An 18059-nucleotide genomic window follows, 5' to 3' on the forward strand; every position below is an offset into this window, starting at 1 on the left:
GTTGACCATGGGGTTTCTTGGGCATTCATTGTGATGTTTTAAATACCGCATTAAGGTGTCATTTATCTCAAATGCTGAGTTTTTAGAGGCCCCTTAAATTCTGCACCTGAGGCGAACGCCTCATTTGCCAACCCTAATCCTAGCCCTGTATGCCTGTCTTATTCACTCCTGTGCTCCCAGCAGCACAGCAGTGCCTGGCTCATATTAGGTATTCGAGGAAATGTTAAATGAAAGCTTGAATAATGCCAGAAGAAACACCTCAATTTTTGTTTTTGTCCAATTCTAAAAGAAACCACTAAGCTCTGAGACTCAACATGCAGAAGTTGAATATCATAACCACAAGCATTAAAGGCAGCCTGGATCAGGGGAAAGCACTGGGTTATGAAGCAAACCGGTTCCTTGATGGACTGCGTTTATCATCTTGGGTGGCTGTGACGGGCTGAACTGTATTCCCTCAAGATTCATATGTTGAACTCCTAGCCCTCAGTACCTCAGAATATGACTGCATTTGGAGAAAGGGTCTTGAAAGAGGTCATATGGATGGGTCCTAATCCAATATAGCTGGTGCCCTTTTAAGAAGAGGACATTTGCACACACACAAGAGGCACCAGGGAAGTGCGCATATAAAGGAAAGGCCACATGAAGAGGTGGCAAGAAGGTGGCTTCAGTGGAAACCAACCGTGCCAGGACCTTGCTCTTGAACTTCCAGACTCCAAAACTGTGAGAAAATAAGTTTCCGTCCTTGAAGTCACCCAGTCTGTGGTCTTTTTTGGCAAACTAACATAAAAACCCACTCCAAACTTCCCTGCCCTGACCACTGGTCTGTTGACCCTATGGGAAAATAATGATCCTGGACAAAGTATTTCCAAGAGCCCCTTCCAACTCTGATCTTCCTTTAACTTTGGAAGTTGAAACCTTTTTAGAACAGACATGGAAACCGTAAATGCCATCTTGGAGAATCTGGAGACGGCGGTAGGGAATGCAAGTATTTTACAAATTGCACCATCTGATTAAATTTCCTTTCGATAAATCGTCAACAATGGAATCGAAGAATAATAAACAAGGACTTTATCAGTTACACATAGTAAGTAACATATGTAAAGCACTTAATAATCTCTAAAAAATATCTAACAATAGAAGCACTGGGTGAATGATTTATGGAATATTCACGTGTAGTAGTTTTACACAAAAATTGAAATGGGATAGTAAAAACCTTTTAATTTACATGACAAAGTAGTCAAAAATGTAAGGCTGGGTAAAGAAACAGACATAATACCACAATATAAACACAGCTTGATTCCAGAATTATAAGTGTAGAGGTGTATATTTTTCACTAAGTGTTCACAATGGTTAGGTCTGGGTGATAATTCTAGTGATTTTCATTTGTTTTTACATATTTCTACAGTTTACAAATTTTCTGCAGTGGGTATGCATGGCTTTTCTCTAAAGTCCCCGTGGAACTAAAATCCTCATAACCCTAACATTGACGTTAAAAGCAGAATTCTTTACATTAAAAAGAAGAAGAAGAAAAAGAAGAGGAGGAGGAGGAGGAGGGGGAGGGGGAGGGGGGAGGGGGAGGGGGAGGGGGAGGAGGGGGAGAAGAAAAGATTGAGGCCTGATTTAAAGGATACTGCAAGAGGCAGCAAGCCTAGAGTTCCAAAGGCAGTAATGTCTAGTTCTCTTTGGAGATGGGAAGAGAAAGTCTACCTTACTATCTATTCCTCTATACCTTGGTTTCCTGGGAAACAGAAGGGGTGGGCTGGCGCAAATGTCCCTGCAAAGCAGGCTGCTCTAGCGCCCTGGGAACTGGGGGAAGTACTAGCCAGGTGTGTTAAACTAGCTGGTCCACCAGGCTTCCCACAAGCCTATACACCCACCATGGACTTGTGATTTCCAGTAACTCCACACCTGCTGGACTGCCCAGGAAAAAGAGGGGGGCTTCAGTGAAGGAGCACTAACTAAGTAGGACAGTTTGTCACTGACAGTCCCTCACAGATGCTCCTTCTAACAAGTTCAGACTGCTGATCCAGGGAAGAGAGCGACGCTGCCGTAAGAGAGAATCTTTCCAAGGAGCTCTCCATCCCGCCAACCCCCAGAAGTTTGGGGAAAAGCACTCACACTTCTTGTAGATTCGGCAAGTCCTCAAAACCAGCAGGATCAATCTCAGAAAGTTTGCTGTGACTCAGGTTTCTGGTAAAAGGAGAGCAAAAAACAAACAAAAAATTCAATCAGTACCCTCAAATTCAGGAATCGTCTACCCATCCCTCCCCTCATAACTGCCCGTATCTCACGCCCTATTTTAAGTAATCTTATTGATAATGAGATTTACAGCTATACCTCGTCCCCGCTTGGATCCATAAACAAGCCACTGTGAAAATCTCAATTCACTTGAGGTTGGCTAAATCCAAATGGACTTCAATCAATACCATTTTGCCACTTCACAACTTTATAAAGAAATTCTGAGGGAAGCTAACCCTCCTACTTTACACTAGAGCATGCTGGTCCAAATGCTTTGTACCATATCAAGTCCAAGGCTATTCTAAATGGCATTTTTTTTTTTTTTTTTGCAGTACACGGGCCTCTCACTGTTGTGGCCTCTCCCGTTGCGGAGCACAGGCTCCAGACGCGCAGGCTCAGCGGCCATGGCTCACAGGCCCAGCTGCTGCGCGGCACGTGGGATCTTCCCGGACCGGGGCATGAATCCGTGTCCCCTGCATCGGCAGGCGGACTCTGAACCACTGTGCCACCAGGGAAGCCCTGGGCCCTTACTTCTTAACTGTGCACTGTGCCCTGCTCCCTGCCACTAAAATACACCTAGTCCTGTGTATGCCGAAGGGGCTGGCTGACATTTTTCATCTCAGCTATTCATTCCATTGCCATTACTGACAATTAACAAGTACCGCGAATCATGAGTTTAGAGTCTGTCTCTTAAGGGGCCCAGCATCACATTAAGTGCCAGCTTTCTTTGAAGCTTCTTCCAGAGACATTCCAATCAATACTAGGCCAGAGCTGACAGCCATTTCACTGTCAACTCAAGACATTCATCTAAATAAAAGTCAAACTACCCTTGAAAACTAATGGCACATCTGTGTTCAGGGCACAGCCTGAATTAAAAGCAATTTGTCCAAGGATTATGATACCATAAAAATTGAAGGTGGTAATTTTTAAACCACCTATTGAAGTCAAGTGTGAGCTTGTCTGCTCTTAGGAGTATTTACAATGGGATACTTAGAAACCAGCAGGTTAGACTTGGAACAGAAAATCCACAAATGGAGAGAGTTCTCTCACGTCACAAAAAGGACTGAAAAGACTGAAATCTTCTTCTATGGTGAGCATATTATCATGACAAAGGCGGGTGGAAATCTTGTTTCTGGGTCTGCAGATACTGTGAGTTTATAATGACTGTGACATTTATATCATCATAGGTAATGGGAGTTGTTGGGCTAAAGGAAGCATGAGAGAAAGACTCAGAAACCACAAAGGCAACAGTAGGAAGGGCAAGCAAGTAATGCGGGTGGTCACCTGCCAGGTGTGGAATGAGGTTGACACAGCAGTGGCCACTCACCCGCCCTCCACCTACAGGGGGCATTTGCTCCTATTTCCAGAAACAAGGGTGGTATTGACCAGTCTCCTCCACTTCCAAGAAAGGCTCAATCTCTGAATTTTTATGTGAAATCTTTTCAATTCTTTAAGTATATATATAAATCTGCAGACCATATTTAGCCCAAGAACCACTGTTTTTCAAGCTCTGATCTAGGTTCAAAATGAATAACTTATTTCTGGCTTGTTATACGTGGCCAGGGCTGGAGCTGGGGCTCAGAGGATCCAGGACCCAAGCAATTCCTGGTGGCTCCATTTTGAACGATCTGGAATGAAATCACTTCCCTCAATTCCCACCCCAGGAGGGTCCACATCCTTCAGCAACTCAGTATTAGAATAAAACCACTTTTGGACTTCCCTGGTGGCACAGAGGTTAAGAATCTGCCTGCCAACGCAGGGGCACGGGTTCCAGCCCTGGTCCGGGAAGATCCCACATGCCACAGAGCAGCTAAGCCCATGCGCCACAACTACTCAGCCTGCACTCTAGAGCCCGTGAGCCACAACTACTGAGCCTGCACTCTAGAGCCTGTGAGCCACAACTACGGAGCCTGCGCTCTAGAGCCTACGAGCCACAACTACTGAGCCTGAACGCCAGAACTACTGAAGCCCGTGCGCCTAGAGCCTGTGCTCTGCAACAAAGAGAAGCCACCGTAATGAGAAGCCCACGCACCGCAACAAAGAGTAGCCCTCACTAGCCACAACTAGAGAAAGCCCGCGCTCAACAACAAAGACCCAACGCAGCCATAAATAAATAAATAAAATAAAAAGATTAAAAAAAAAAAGAATAAAACCACTTTAAATCACAATACCCCTTGGTCCATCTTTCCCTTAAAGAGCACACACAATTTATTTAAATTTCAAAAATGCTACACAAATTCTGCTTTTTAGATAAGGCAGCTTGAGAAAGGGGGCTTCCATAAGCTAGTTGTATCAAGAAACCAGCCAGTAACAGGACTTAACATGGAGATTCTAGGAAGCAGCAACAAAGCTTTAGATACTTGTCAGTGGAAATTTAAGCACTCACTGGGTCTGCCTGGATGCGGTGACTTTTTGACTTTCAATGAACTAGAAAAGCCATATATCAACAACTGAGTGTCTGCAGACTGGCTCTAAGAGTAATTATCCTCTCGAGTGCCTATCAGCCACACAGACAGAAGACAGTGGCTGAGGCTCGGGTCCCTTGGAACAGCTGTGCTTGTGGACACAGAGCTGCCTAGCTTTTTAGTCTTGAGAAATAAATCCTGGTACAAGCTGCTGATCATCAACTGCTTTATCAGGAAATGGGGAAAATATTTATTCCCCCTGACAAATGAATACAATCTGAAGTGAAATCCTCAGACATTTTCTTGTTTGCTCATTTCTGGGAGGCACACTCCCAGCATAATTATTTTTTATCGTGGTAAAATATATATAACACAAAATGGACCATCCTGACCATCTTTAAATGTACGGTTCGGGGGCATTAAGTATGTTCTCATTGTGGTGCAACCATCACCACCATGCATTCCTCACTAGAACTTTTTACGCATCTTTTCCAACTGAAATGCCACACTCATGAAGCACTGACTTCCCACTCTCCCCTGCCCCCCGGGGCTGGCCTCCTCCACTCTACACGGTGTCTGTATGAATTTAACGTGGCTCCGTACTTCATAGAAGTGGAGCCATACAGTATGCGACCGTGTGTGTCTGGCTTATTTCACTCAGCACAATGCCCTCAAGGTGTGTCCACGTCGTAGCATGTGTCAGAATTTCCTGTTCCTTTTTGTGGCTGAATAGCATTCCATTATTCCATTGCATGCAGGTAAGTATGTATCTCACTCACGTTTTGTTTATCCCTTTAACAGCTGATGGACAGTTGGCTTGTTTCCATCTTTTGGCTATCGTGAATCATGCTGCTATGAACATTGGTGGGGTTTTTTTCCCAGTATAATAAAGTTTTTTTTAAAAAAACCCACAAAAAACCTTTGACTGCCATGCTTCCTGACAACGTTCATTCCTCAACGATTAAGGACATCCATCTACTCAGCCTAAGAACTGTGGAGAGAGGGGTACGAATTCTCATCTCAGGTCTGAAGAACAATCCAAGGGTTAATTGGCGAAAAACCTTTCACGAGGCCTTTCTTTCAGGTGGCGGCTGACAAGCACACCAGTCAAAAGCATCTCACTTATTTCTACAGACACGATCGCCCCTTACCAGGCCCGACATCTGAGTGTGTCTTCAGTTGAAGGTTTCAGATTCTCCTGTCAAAACAATTCATCTGTCAGCAGGACAGATGCTGTCAAAAGCATTTCTGCACCTTTCAGGAGCAAAGCACAGGGAAAGAAACCTCAGGGAATTTAGTTACTGCCAATTGCAGCTTTCATTAAACAGTGTGTCAGCCATTGTCATAACATACACTTCCCTTGTTCTTGGCACAAAGGGTGCGCAGATCTTCGAACAATGGAGCCCGGCCGTAGATATCCTTTCTGCTAACATGCTGAGAGATGACTGTCCGGCCCACCATTTGCCCAACACACAGGAGGCCTCTCGGCAGAGGCCAGCTCAAGTCTTAGCCAGGTTTTATCTGCGGCTGAAAAGCAAAGGGTTCAACGGTGCACGACAGTAATCTTTTTGCTGAGCCTTCTTCCCGGCAAGACCCCCTACCCTGATCCCACAGAATGAGAAGAGCTAAGTGTTCAAATAGCTGAGAAATCCCCACTGTTCTGTAAACCTGTGCTCTCCAATTCAGCAGCCACTAGCCCTGTGACTACTGACATTTACGCTTTAATTAAGATTACAGAAAATTAAGAATTCAGTGTCTCAGTGACACTAGCCATTTTCCAAATGTCCAACCACCTGCGGCTACTGTCTTGACTGCACAATGCAGGGAGAGGATGTGTCCGTCATCCCTGCAATTTCTATTAATCTAAATCATGGAGTAATCAACAAATATGTCTGAATCATAAAGTAATCAACAAATATTTAAAGTGAAACAGCACGTAGGGAAGAAACTTGGACTTTAAAAATAACTTTGACAACTATAGCTTTATAGTACAGTCTTAAGTCAGGGAGCCTGATTGCTCCGGCTCCGTTTTTCTTTCTCAAGATTGCTTTGGCTATTCGGGATCTTTTGTGTTTCCATACAAATTGTAAAATCTTTTGTTCTCGTTCTGTGAAAAATTACAAAACAGGTATCGAGTTACAGATGTAGAAAACAAACTTATGGTTACTGGGGTAAGGGGGGGGAGGGATAAATTGGGAGATTGGGATTGACATATACACATTACTATATATAAAATAGATAACTAATAAGGACCTACTGTATAGCACAGGAAACTCAATACTCTGTAATGGCCTATATGGGAAAAGAATCTAAAAAAGAATGGATATATGTATATGTATAACTGCTTCACTTTGCTGTGCACCTGAAACTGACACACAACACTGTACATCCATCATAGTACAACAAAAAATTTTTTTAATAAAATAAAAAATAAATTTGAATTTCCCAATAATTCAAGAGCTTTGTTAAACACGTGGTGGCGGAGCGGCACGGATCTCAGCCGACATCCTCTAGGCACACACCGTTCTTAACCAACTCCAACAGAGGAGAGAGCTTTGAGAACTCGATCCACAAGGAAGACGCTCTTATAAAAAAGAAATGCCCTCTGAACGTAATTCTATAGGCTTAATCAGTATTTACATAATCTGACCAGCATCTTCCTGGATGACAACCAGAACCACATATTACAAACTTGGCAAACGCCATTCAAAGCTGGCAAACAATAATTCATTCATTCCTTGGAAGTTGAGGGATAAAAAGTTCCGTTTACTTATGAGTAAGGTGTGGTGAGCAAATAACCCCAGTATCATTAGACAACGTCTTTAGCACTTCATCCTCAAAAACAGGCACTGCTCACAGACCCCTGACCGTACAGGCCGAACCTCTCACGGGGAAGGAAGGTGCAACGCATGGCTGTATTTTTCAACTTTAATAAGAAGAATAATTCAGAGTGGAAGGAACTGGTCCCAAATCTGTGACAGGCATTCCCTGGGGAAGGAAGTTTTCCCATTCAGTTTGGTTTCCAGGCCCGTCTATTTCCCAGTACTCAGCCCTGTCTGGGCTCCTGAACGGCACAGGAGTTTGCATGTTTTACCTTTCAGATGTTGGCTAAAGTGAAGAATACAGCCGGAAAGAAAAGTGTGAAGCAATCCAGTGACCCCACTGCTGAGCACATGGGGCACACAGGACTAGCCTGGGAACCTCTTCTTTCTTGGGAAACTGTGGGCTTCATCTGTACGTCTCTACTTGACCTCACACTGTGCTATTGGTCGTCCATTAAAAAAGGAGTCACCAGCCTAGGTCTAACTGCGAAAAAGTGATTGGTCCTTTCAAATTTCAAGGGGTGTGAATGAGGAAGAGCATGTGACTTGTTAAAGTTATTTAATCCCTTAAGCTTTTAAGGCTGTTTCTGCTGCATTTTTACCTTCTGAGGAATTACACATCAAGTTCCAATGAAATCACCACACTGTGTTCCCTAGGCCCATGTTATAAGGTTTTACGAGAGGAGATTTCTTTTTAAATCTAGGATATCAGATGTCCTTATCTTTTTTTTTCTGTTGCAATGTTTTTCCCCCTCATTAACCAAAAGCCACAACTGAATGGCCTATTCATACACATTAAAGGCTTACACTGAGAATGATAAAACTGTATCTTAAACTGGAATCACTCCTCTGACATCGTCACCCAAGAATTCCCACTCAGAAGGTAGTTCTGTACTTGTCTTTCTTCAGTAAGCTGATCAACCATATATTGCCTAAACTGAGGCTTGGAAAAAGAAACACATTCAGCAAATAATCAAATGTAAAATCACTTGAGAGCAACTCAATACGTACAGCTCACCTTGAGAGCTTTTGGTCACTAACGTTGAACAAAGTCAGTCATGAGTCACAGTTACTCCGATTTTTGAAAATGTTACACAGATGATTCTCTATGCAAATGAGGCTTACGAGCAACTCAAAAGAAGAAATAATACACACTAGCCATTATACAAACCCCAGAGTCAGTCACTCCTTAAAATCGGCTTTAGAAATTGGTGTGGGTCTCTGAATTCTGATGCTTAAGACATTGTCTGAGAGAGGTCAGCCGCGTGTGCCTCTGTAATCCCGCCAGTCTTAAATGTGCTTCTCTGCCTTAATATCTCACACATCTCACCTGGGCCTGTTGGTTGATTTGAATGGAGGTTTAAGTCTTTGTCCTACAGCACCCAGCAGATGTCAAATTTGCCAAATATTTATTGAGTGTTTGTCTACAATCTGCAATGCACTTAGGTTAAATTCTAATACAAATCAGGATAAGATCTAGTCCTTGACCTTAAGGAGTTTACAACCTACTGGTCAGATAAGTCTCTGGACCAAATAATTGCAGCCAAAGGCTGTGACAGGGCAAGCATCTTGGGAATGATGGATCAGGAGTTGCAAACTGGCAGCTTTTGGGCCAAAGGTGGGTTGCAGGGAAATTTCTTTCTGAGTGAAGAGTGTTTGGAGAAACCTAAAGTTTTTAGCAAATAATAAAAAGTTTCAGCTTCTCTTGAAATTACAGGCATACCTCAGAGATACTGTGGGCTCGGTTCCAGACCACCGCAATACAGCGAATATCGCAATACTGCAAATCGGACAAATTTTGTGGTTTTCCAGTGCATACAAAATTATGTCTTTACACTATACTGTAATCCATAAGTGTGCAACGGCATTACGTCTGAAAGAAGAATGGACATACCTTAATTATAAAATAACGCTGTTAGAAAAACGGTGCCAACAGACTTGCTCGAGGCAGGGTTGCCACAAACCTTCGATTTGTGAAAAAATGCAATAAAGTGAAATGCAATAGAATGTGGGATGCCTGTCATCACAGGGCCGGCACGCTGACAGCACACTCAGCTACATTTATTTAGCAAGGACCCCGGCTGACCACAGACCTCACCACTCCTACTGTCTCCCCCAGGACCTCTTCACTCATTTGCAGTATCTCCCTGGCCCTGCAAGCATCTGAGTTTGTCCTCCTGGCGTGGATACCACGGAGTCCAGGTGATGTTCAGAGCAGGGAAGACCAACTGTGATGAGGAAGGTTTATCAGAAAACGCAAGACCTTAGCTAAACCTGGAAGAACAGTAGAAGAACAGCATGGTTTTTAAGGAAGTGTTTCAGGAAACAAGGCCAGAACAGTACAATAAGGCACGGAAGGCATGAATCTTAAAAAAAAAAAAAGCCAAGTCAGGACCTCCTAGAAAGGAGAGGGGCAAGAGAGGGGAATTGTTTTAGGGCAAAGTCGCGAAGAGTAGCCCCACGTTTGTCAGATATACAACCTAGCAGGCAGTTAAGTCAAGGGTTATACAAACCTTAGCAAACCCCAGTGCCAGGTCCACCATGAATGTTAATCTACAGGGTCATTAAAGCTGATCCCCACAGGAACAGAATATCTCCTTGTTCATCTACTTCAAGTTTTGAGCCAAACAGTCAAGGGGCCCACCACCACTGAAAGTAATCAGCCTTTGCTTTCCACAACAGCCCTTAAAACAGGAGACCTTCGCATCTGTTTTGCCTGCCCAAATCTTAGTTTGGCTAAAGAGAGACAAAGTAACTGGATATGATAAGGCTTTCTTATTTAAGCAGTCTCATGTTTGACTGTGGAGGATGTACGGGGGAGAAGCCCACAAATTTCCCACCACAGTCACTCATGAAATATGGCCTGTGCATCACGGACACTTAAAGATTTAATTAACTTCATTAAGAAGAGGTACTCCAGCTGATGCAGCGGCCGCAGCTCTGCAGTTTTTTTTTTGGGCGGGGGGACCTTACAAACAAAGAGAATTTAGGCACAGAATAGCTGTTGGCCACAGGCTGAGCTTCCCACACACCTGTCACAAAGAGACCGCCCCCCAGGACCACCCCAGCAGGGAAGAGGCACCTACAGCCATCATTTGGCTTTGCTATTAGAGAAGTGGCTTTGCAGAGACTTGGAAATGGGGAGGGGGAGAGGAGGGGACAGGAGTCTGGTCACCTACTCTCTACTTTATCACCTCTGAAGAGGGATCACCAATTCACCCTTTCAGACAGTCCTTAAGCTCTCTAGGGCTTTCCAAAGTCATCAGCCCCTTGCCAGGCACCATCCCACACACAGCTGAATCCTTCCCTCCTCAAGCCCAGCCACTCTGCACAGCAGAGGGTGGTGATGCCTCAGATGCAGGCGCTCCCGCCCCTACCAACCTCTCCTTGTCCTAAGGCACTAGGGGCTCCAGTGAGAGAAGAGGGCTGATCAATCAGGACCCAGAGAGGACAGACGTGCGCCAAGAACGCGTGCTCACCTCCAGCAACACACTTAGCGGCTGGAGTGCCTTCAGTTAAAAAAAAATGGAGGAGAATTTTCCTAAATGAAAACCATGCTCTACTGAGGCAGGAAACGGAGGCTCTTGCTTCTGTTGTAGTTAAAACAAGTCGGGCAAACGGGACAGGAAGTGAGGGACACATTAATCCAGTGGATAAATTTGGAATCCTTGGTTTGTCAAGTGCTTTGTAGAGTCCACCAGTGTCCCTCTGGTCACAGATTACTGTCTTCCTGTCCTAACACCTCCACCTGTACCCCTCTGTCACTACAAATATCCACTTTCAGGAGATTATTTTCCAATGGAACCAACCACTGCAAAATACAGGGTGTTTAGTAAAACCGTGATGGGGATTTGAAATTCATTAACTTTGGCTTGACCTACGCAAGATGCAAACTACTAACACCTTAGGAACCGTTCTTTGATTGAATGCTTCACGCAACAGAATTTAAATGTGTCAATGTTGGCATAACCACCAACCGTAAGTGATCAATTTCCTTTTCCAACACACTGAAATGCTTCTCCACTGAACCCTGAGTGACTGCCCACACTTCATGCCCCCACCTAAGGGCCCTGAGAGGAATGTGACTGTCAGAGAGGGAAATAACCATTTTAACATGGCCCCATAAAAAGTACTCTTGGTCGCAAGAACAGGGTGGCCAGATTCCGAGCCTGTCTTGCTGGCAGAAGCTACAACTGAGGATTTCATTGGGATAAAGGGATAAAGAAATTCTATATCAGTGACTCAAGATTCTTCAGAAATGAAACCTCCAATAATGGATTACTTCCCCTGAGTACAAGAGACACACACTGAAATATTAAGAACAAACAAACAAAAAAACCCCTTCCCACCATCTGAGTCATTACACGCCATTCTAAACACTCTTGTCTAGATGTTTCCTAGAACCAGGAAAGGACTAAGGCATTCATTCTATGTTTTAACCCTCTTCTCTTAAAATTCACTCTAACATAATCCAATCAACAAAAAATAATAGTACACAAACTTCACGTAACAGAAATGTACGCCAAAAGATGAAAATTAAACTTTGCACGTGTGATGATCAGAGTTTGTTGATGTTGTTTAAAAGAAGTATTTAGAAGAGTGATTTGAGGCAAATATCCTTTTGGGTTACAAAAGGGCAATATATGATAATTTGCCTAATTGTCCCCCTTAAAGGGGAGGAAGAAGGAAAATGAAAGACTTTTTTTTAAAGCAAATACATCTCTACAAGGAACAGTTTACCTCAGTTTTATCAGCATCTCTTTCCTTTCCCACTCCCACACAAAAAATTTTAAGGGACGAATGACATAAGTGGGCATAACTACCTTCCCAGAATACAGCTGCTCATAAGGAAAACCCTTTCTGGAAAGCCAGAAGTTCCTAGGGGTGTGCTCTGGAATGCCCTAGCAGCTTCCGCTGGAATTTACATGCATCTTTTATTTTTCAAACTGAAATCACACCCCGCATTCACTAATGTCTCAGGCATCTCTCTGTGCCTGTGCAGAGCCCAAGCACCCACAATCTACAAAGCTAACATAAAAATCTAGGTTTACTTGCATTCACCGCGATACTCTGCGTTACAAGCAGATTAAGCGCAAGGTTCCCACAAGTATTATCGAACATTCTCTTCTTGGTTTTCCACGTCTTCTTCTAGGTTTCAAACAGTCAAATATCATCTTCTCGGTTTATCCTCCCATCTTTTCCCAGCTACCTCCCAACTTAAAAATGAAGATGACTCAAATACAGAGAACAGATCCCTGATATGAAGTCAGCCAAGTTCAAAAACTGAATTGACCCACAATTTCTCGAGAACACATCCGCTGCATTACAGGGAGGCATGCAAGGGACTCGAGCTAAGTATCTGAAAGAAAACGCAGTTTGGAAAGGTCAGCCTCCTGTCTAACAGTGAAGGTGCTGACTTTATTAGCTAGCTTATCGACTTGGGATCTCGTTCTGTCAATTTTTCCACTGGGCTTTTTGAAGTTTATGCGTGTCATGAAATGCTCAGCTGAAGCCAAAACACGTCACAAAAACACCATAAAATTAAAAGCCCATCCACGGGCTTCCCTGGTGGCGCAGTGGTTGAGAGTCCGCCTGCCGATGCAGGGGACACGGCTTCGTGCCCCGCTCCGGGAAGATCCCACATGCTGTGGAGCGGCTGGGCCTGTGAGCCATGGCCACTGAGCCTGCGCGTCCGGAGCCTGTGCTCCGCAACGGGAGATGCCACAACAGTGAGAGGCCCGCGTACCGCAAAAAAAAAAAAAAAAAGCCCATCCACATCACTGTCCTGAGGCCATGGTGACTTCTCTGGTTTTGGTTGTTGAAACGGCCGAGGAGATGCTAAGTAAGTCAAGGTGGGGCAGCCAGGTGGTATTTCAGCACAGCTTTGGCACAGAGTGCTTTCTGCTGTTGCAATACAGGGCCTTCCTTTTCACTGAAATTACAGACACAAAGCATCAGATGACGCCTGTGACCTGCACCCTGGACATACTAAACTTTTACTACATCGAATGGAAAACTGGTGGTGAAAATGATGGAGCTGCAATACACTTTTGTTGCATCATTCATCAAGACTTCTAAAAAGGATGCTTTCCCTCTTCCATGTGGTCCATCAACATTCGCAGGGGCCCAGGGCATCCTAACACCTACCTCCTCACAGCCACACCCTCCCCACCACCACCCTGCCTCTTGAGAGTTTGTAGTTCCAGGTCATTTACTCCCAAAGATGTGTCTTAAAGGTTGGATCCTAACAGTACATTCCGCTAAATTATACCTCAACAAAATAATGACCACTGGTATCTACAAGATGCGAGTCTGTTTTTAGAGTAAATCACTGGCAAAATCAATGAAAAGCTCTACCGGAAGTCATTCACAAGTAACTCCCTTTGGACTCCCAGTTACAGGCTGGAGAGACCTCAGAAACTCCATGTGGACCTCTGTAAGTGCTAGGGAGACAAAAGCCATTCACTTCCCATCCCAGCAGGAAATCAGAGGCCATGTTCCTACCAAACCCAGACCTCCCTGACATCAGCTACAGAGAGGCAGCTTCCCTATGAATAGCCAGCACTTCTTTGACTAACACGTGTTACCTGTTGAACACACACATACACACACACCCAGCTTCCACCATCACTCCTTCTTAAAGATGACGTAATCCAATTCGAACTGGTCACAGTCTCTGCTCAGCTTGTCCTGGTCAACCGACTCCATCACTCTGGTGGGGAGAGACTGACTTGCTCCTGCAGACTTCACACTAACAAAAGTGGCATCCGAAACCCTCTTCAGTTAGAAGCCAGTTGGGTTCTACGCACTGAGATACAGGGAATCAAACAGGGTACGGTTTGGAGTGTGGCAGAGTTTGTGCAATTAAGGCATTCAGTGATGAGACCCAATCTGTCCTCCAGGTCAGACTCTGCAGGCTGGCTTTCCTGTCTCCTCACTCCCTCCCACTGGAAGACTGTCACAGCAAATAAAAGGTGCTCCCATCCCAGGTCGGGTCTGCACGGCCACACAAGCGTGACTCTGCAAAACCGTGCTGGCGACTCCGTACACCTGTGGCAAACTCCAGCCCTGATCCATAAGCCGAGGCGGGTTTGGCTTCGGTGAGGCTTACCCTTGCCCGAGCACGGGGAGAAAACCACCCACGCGCTCAGACCCAGAGAGCTCCTGCAGAAAGGCACCTGCACAAACTCGCCGGGGTGGGTTAGAAGGTCACGAGCGCCTCAGAAAAGATCCTTTCTTCCCAGGGGCATGGGACAAATGGTAGGCCTGCCACATTGCTGGTGTCAATATTTATCTAAGGCCTAGGTATTCACCATGGTAGAAACCGGGCACTTTTTCAGTTCACTCATTCAGGTAATTTGCCACTACAAAACCCCCAAACAGAGATTCATTACAGCTTGAATTTCTTTTCTTCCACTGCCATAGAGGAGGCTGGCGGCGGGGCCCACGGTCTATGCCAGCCATAATCCCAGCAGCTCGAGAATAAGGCGTTCAGCGTGTTTCAGAACTGCCAATATCAAATGGCCTTGCCCCGGGGACAATAAAGAGACACGGAAGTGAAATGAAGCGCCTGCTCTCTCCCTCCCCATGGCATGCATGTTTTCTGCCCTGGAAATGAACAAAGCTTAGGCCTTGCAGTAAAGGAACTGAACCCCCCAGAACCACACCCGGGCACTTCTAGGTGTGACTTACACTGCAGGATTAATCCGGCAACCAATACCCAAAGGTACATGCAGCTCAAAGGAAGCCATGTGCTATTTCAAGAGCCCTCTTTGCTCAGCTCCGATTCTCCCAGACTCCCTCCTTCTCACCCTTTAAGGAGTCTTTCTCCCTTAGCCTCCCCTTACCCCCCGGACAAAGGCCTATACACAGTCCCCCTTCCCAGGCAGAAGTCAGAAGAGAGAACTAGCCCATTAATATCAAGGTTAGGAGGCCCTTAGGACCCCTGAAAATAGCTGTGCATCGTGGAAACCAGGTTCACAAATGGATTCCTCCAAGTCTCTCCCCACCACTCAAAGTCCTGAAATCGCCTTCCTGCAAAGGACGCTGAGCTGTAGCTCCCTCTGTTGGCTGTGCCGGCTTCTTCCAAGGAGACTCGCTGCTGTGGCCTCGTGGGGCAGGCCGACTTCAGGCTTTCACGCCAACGAAACTGAGGCACTGGAGAAAGACGGCTCTCTCTCCGGTGACAAATTAAAGAACCTGCCTCAAAGCCCTCCTGCAAAGCCGCTGGGGAGTGAAAGGACATCTCAAGCCAGCTTCCCGTGATTCACTAAAACTACTTTTCTGATCCCATACACACGATGCTTGCCAGCTAGATGGGTATCCCCACCAACCCCCTCCCTAGGATCTGCACACTCCACGCAGCTCACTAAGGATCATCAGACTTATATCTGCCAACAGGCTGCAAATCACTTCCGTTCCTTCCTGAGCAAAAGTGTAATGGCAAGCGAGGAGCTATGACGCACGTGTGCTCTATGAGGGGCCAACATTCCTACCTCTGCTTTAAATATGCCTGCTGAGCGAAAGCAGGCCAGCGCCGAGCACCAAATGGCAGCAGCTGAGGGTGTGGTCAGTTTCATTTTTTTTCTTACATAAAAATATACAGGACACTTAAGCGCCCAGTATTTCCTCAGCACACTGAGGTTAATAATTCACAACCAACTGACATTCATCAAGGATCAGAAAATTTAAAGGTGGTTTGTGCAAACACTCCTGTTCTTGCTCTTAACAGCTGGTTTATTTAACTGATGGCTTCTGTGGCCATTAGGGGTAGGTAGCACTTCAAAAGCTTACGTGTGAAGGCAGATACACCACTACCTGGGTTGCTTAGCCACCGGCGCACATGTTACCCAAAGCCCAGCAATTATTTTCCTCTTACACAGAGAAGTTAGACAATTCCAGTAAGGTAGAAAATCCAGGACAGCGAAAGTCCTGGTTTCCTGATAAGACTTTACTGTAAGCATGCTCTCTCTCTCGTTTCTAATCTGGGCCCTCCAGACGGACAATTCCCCCAAAATGTCAGTTCACGAAAGAGCAGGAGGTCGGTGGCATAACACTCACGCAAGAGGCAAGCTGCCTGGATCTCAGACCAGACTGTCACCCACCCAAAAAGGAGGGCCCGATTCCCTCTCCCCTCAGACCTTACTCCTTCCACCTCTCTTGATCTCACTTAACTTCACTCTCTCTCTAAAATCATGTGCGTGTGTACTGAGAATGGGCAGGGGGGCAGCCTTCTCCAGACCCTTATCTGAGTGTCTCCAACCTGCTGTGGGACAGGTCGGTTACCAGTGGTTGGCGGTGGTTGCTTTTCAACCCAGGGAAATAAACCTTGGGGGTCCGTGTTGTCTGCAAAGCCATGAACTTGCTACAAACGTGGGATCTACCGCCTGGGTTTATGAACCCACGATGGCTCTAAGGCCACACGGACGTCCACATAATCCTTGTTAAAGAGGTTGCACGTTAACCGCCACACATCTCAAGAGCCTATGGCCTCCACAATCTCTACATCTTTCATATCCCGCCTTTGAAAGGGCTTTCTGGACGTTGCTACCACAGTGTTTCAAATAAATAAAACGGGATCTATATTTTGCTTTAGTTCTTAATAAGCAGCTATTTCAGTGGGAGCAGCTGGCCCTTAAAAGGCATCTACTTAACCCCCCAGGGGCAGAAAATAATAATAAACCCAAAATGGCAGACGTACAGGACGGCCAACCTGTGGTTACTTCAACACGTGTTTCAGGGGCATGGGGAAACAGTGCCTGGGATAATACCGCATGGCAGAAAGGCCAGTGGTCATTCACATGTGGTTTGGAAATGAATGAACACACACAAGTTGATTAAGCACCAGGAGTGGTGCTGGACTCCAGGACCACACGGCAATAAAGTGTCCTCTACCCTCAAGGAGTGTACAACCAGGAAGGGAAGACGGATGCTGAGCGAGTAACCAGAGGTGTGTACCAAAGGCCATCGCGGAACAAGGCCTCGGCCACCCTCACCCGGGTGTTTCGGGAGATCTGCCTGAGGAACGGTTTAACCTGAGACCAGAACGATAATACAAGTCACGCAGGAAAGGCACAGGGATGAGAGCACAGGCAAAGGCCCTGAAGGGAGGAAACGGCTCAGCTGGTGAAGGAAACACCCAGTCCCCCGTCACCTGAGCTCAGAAGGCACCTGGTATCAAGCGACGGCAGAGGCGGGAGGGCGGGAGACAGGGGGACAGGCACCTGGTACCACAGGGATGTGAAGCTGAGCCAAAGGGACCCCACCGTCCAGGGCAACGAGCCTCACACTTCACACCTGAAAGCCAAGCCCCCCGTAGAACTGCTTAAAATGCAGATTCCCAGGCCATGGCACCACAGATTCAGACTCCAAGGTCAGTGGAAGAGTCAGAAAATGCCTACTGGCTCCCTGGAGGACTAACAGAAGGCCACCACGTCATCACCATTTCAATAACAATCAGCCCACTGGCCAGTCCACCTAAATCGGTGGCTCACCAAAGATGGGCTGTCAACGCTTTTCCCAAAGCGTACCTGTCGGCCTTCTCTCAAGTGCCACACTACCGCCTGGGACCCCCCACCTCTCTCCATTCCGCTCA

General features: G+C 45.9%; 1 protein-coding gene across 1 annotated transcript in view; it reads right to left on the bottom strand.

Moving 5' to 3' along the window:
• The window catches only part of LRIG1 (leucine rich repeats and immunoglobulin like domains 1), a 119023-nt gene that overhangs the window by 78082 nt on the left and 22882 nt on the right, over positions 1-18059 (bottom strand). Inside the window, exon 2 of the mRNA XM_067755122.1 lies at positions 2119-2190. Coding sequence (XP_067611223.1) covers positions 2119-2190 — 72 coding nt within the window. The remainder of the gene's footprint in view (positions 1-2118; positions 2191-18059) is intronic.

The sequence above is a fragment of the Pseudorca crassidens genome, chromosome 10, assembly GCF_039906515.1.
Source record: "Pseudorca crassidens isolate mPseCra1 chromosome 10, mPseCra1.hap1, whole genome shotgun sequence".
In the NCBI taxonomy this organism is placed as follows: Eukaryota; Metazoa; Chordata; class Mammalia; order Artiodactyla; family Delphinidae; genus Pseudorca; species Pseudorca crassidens.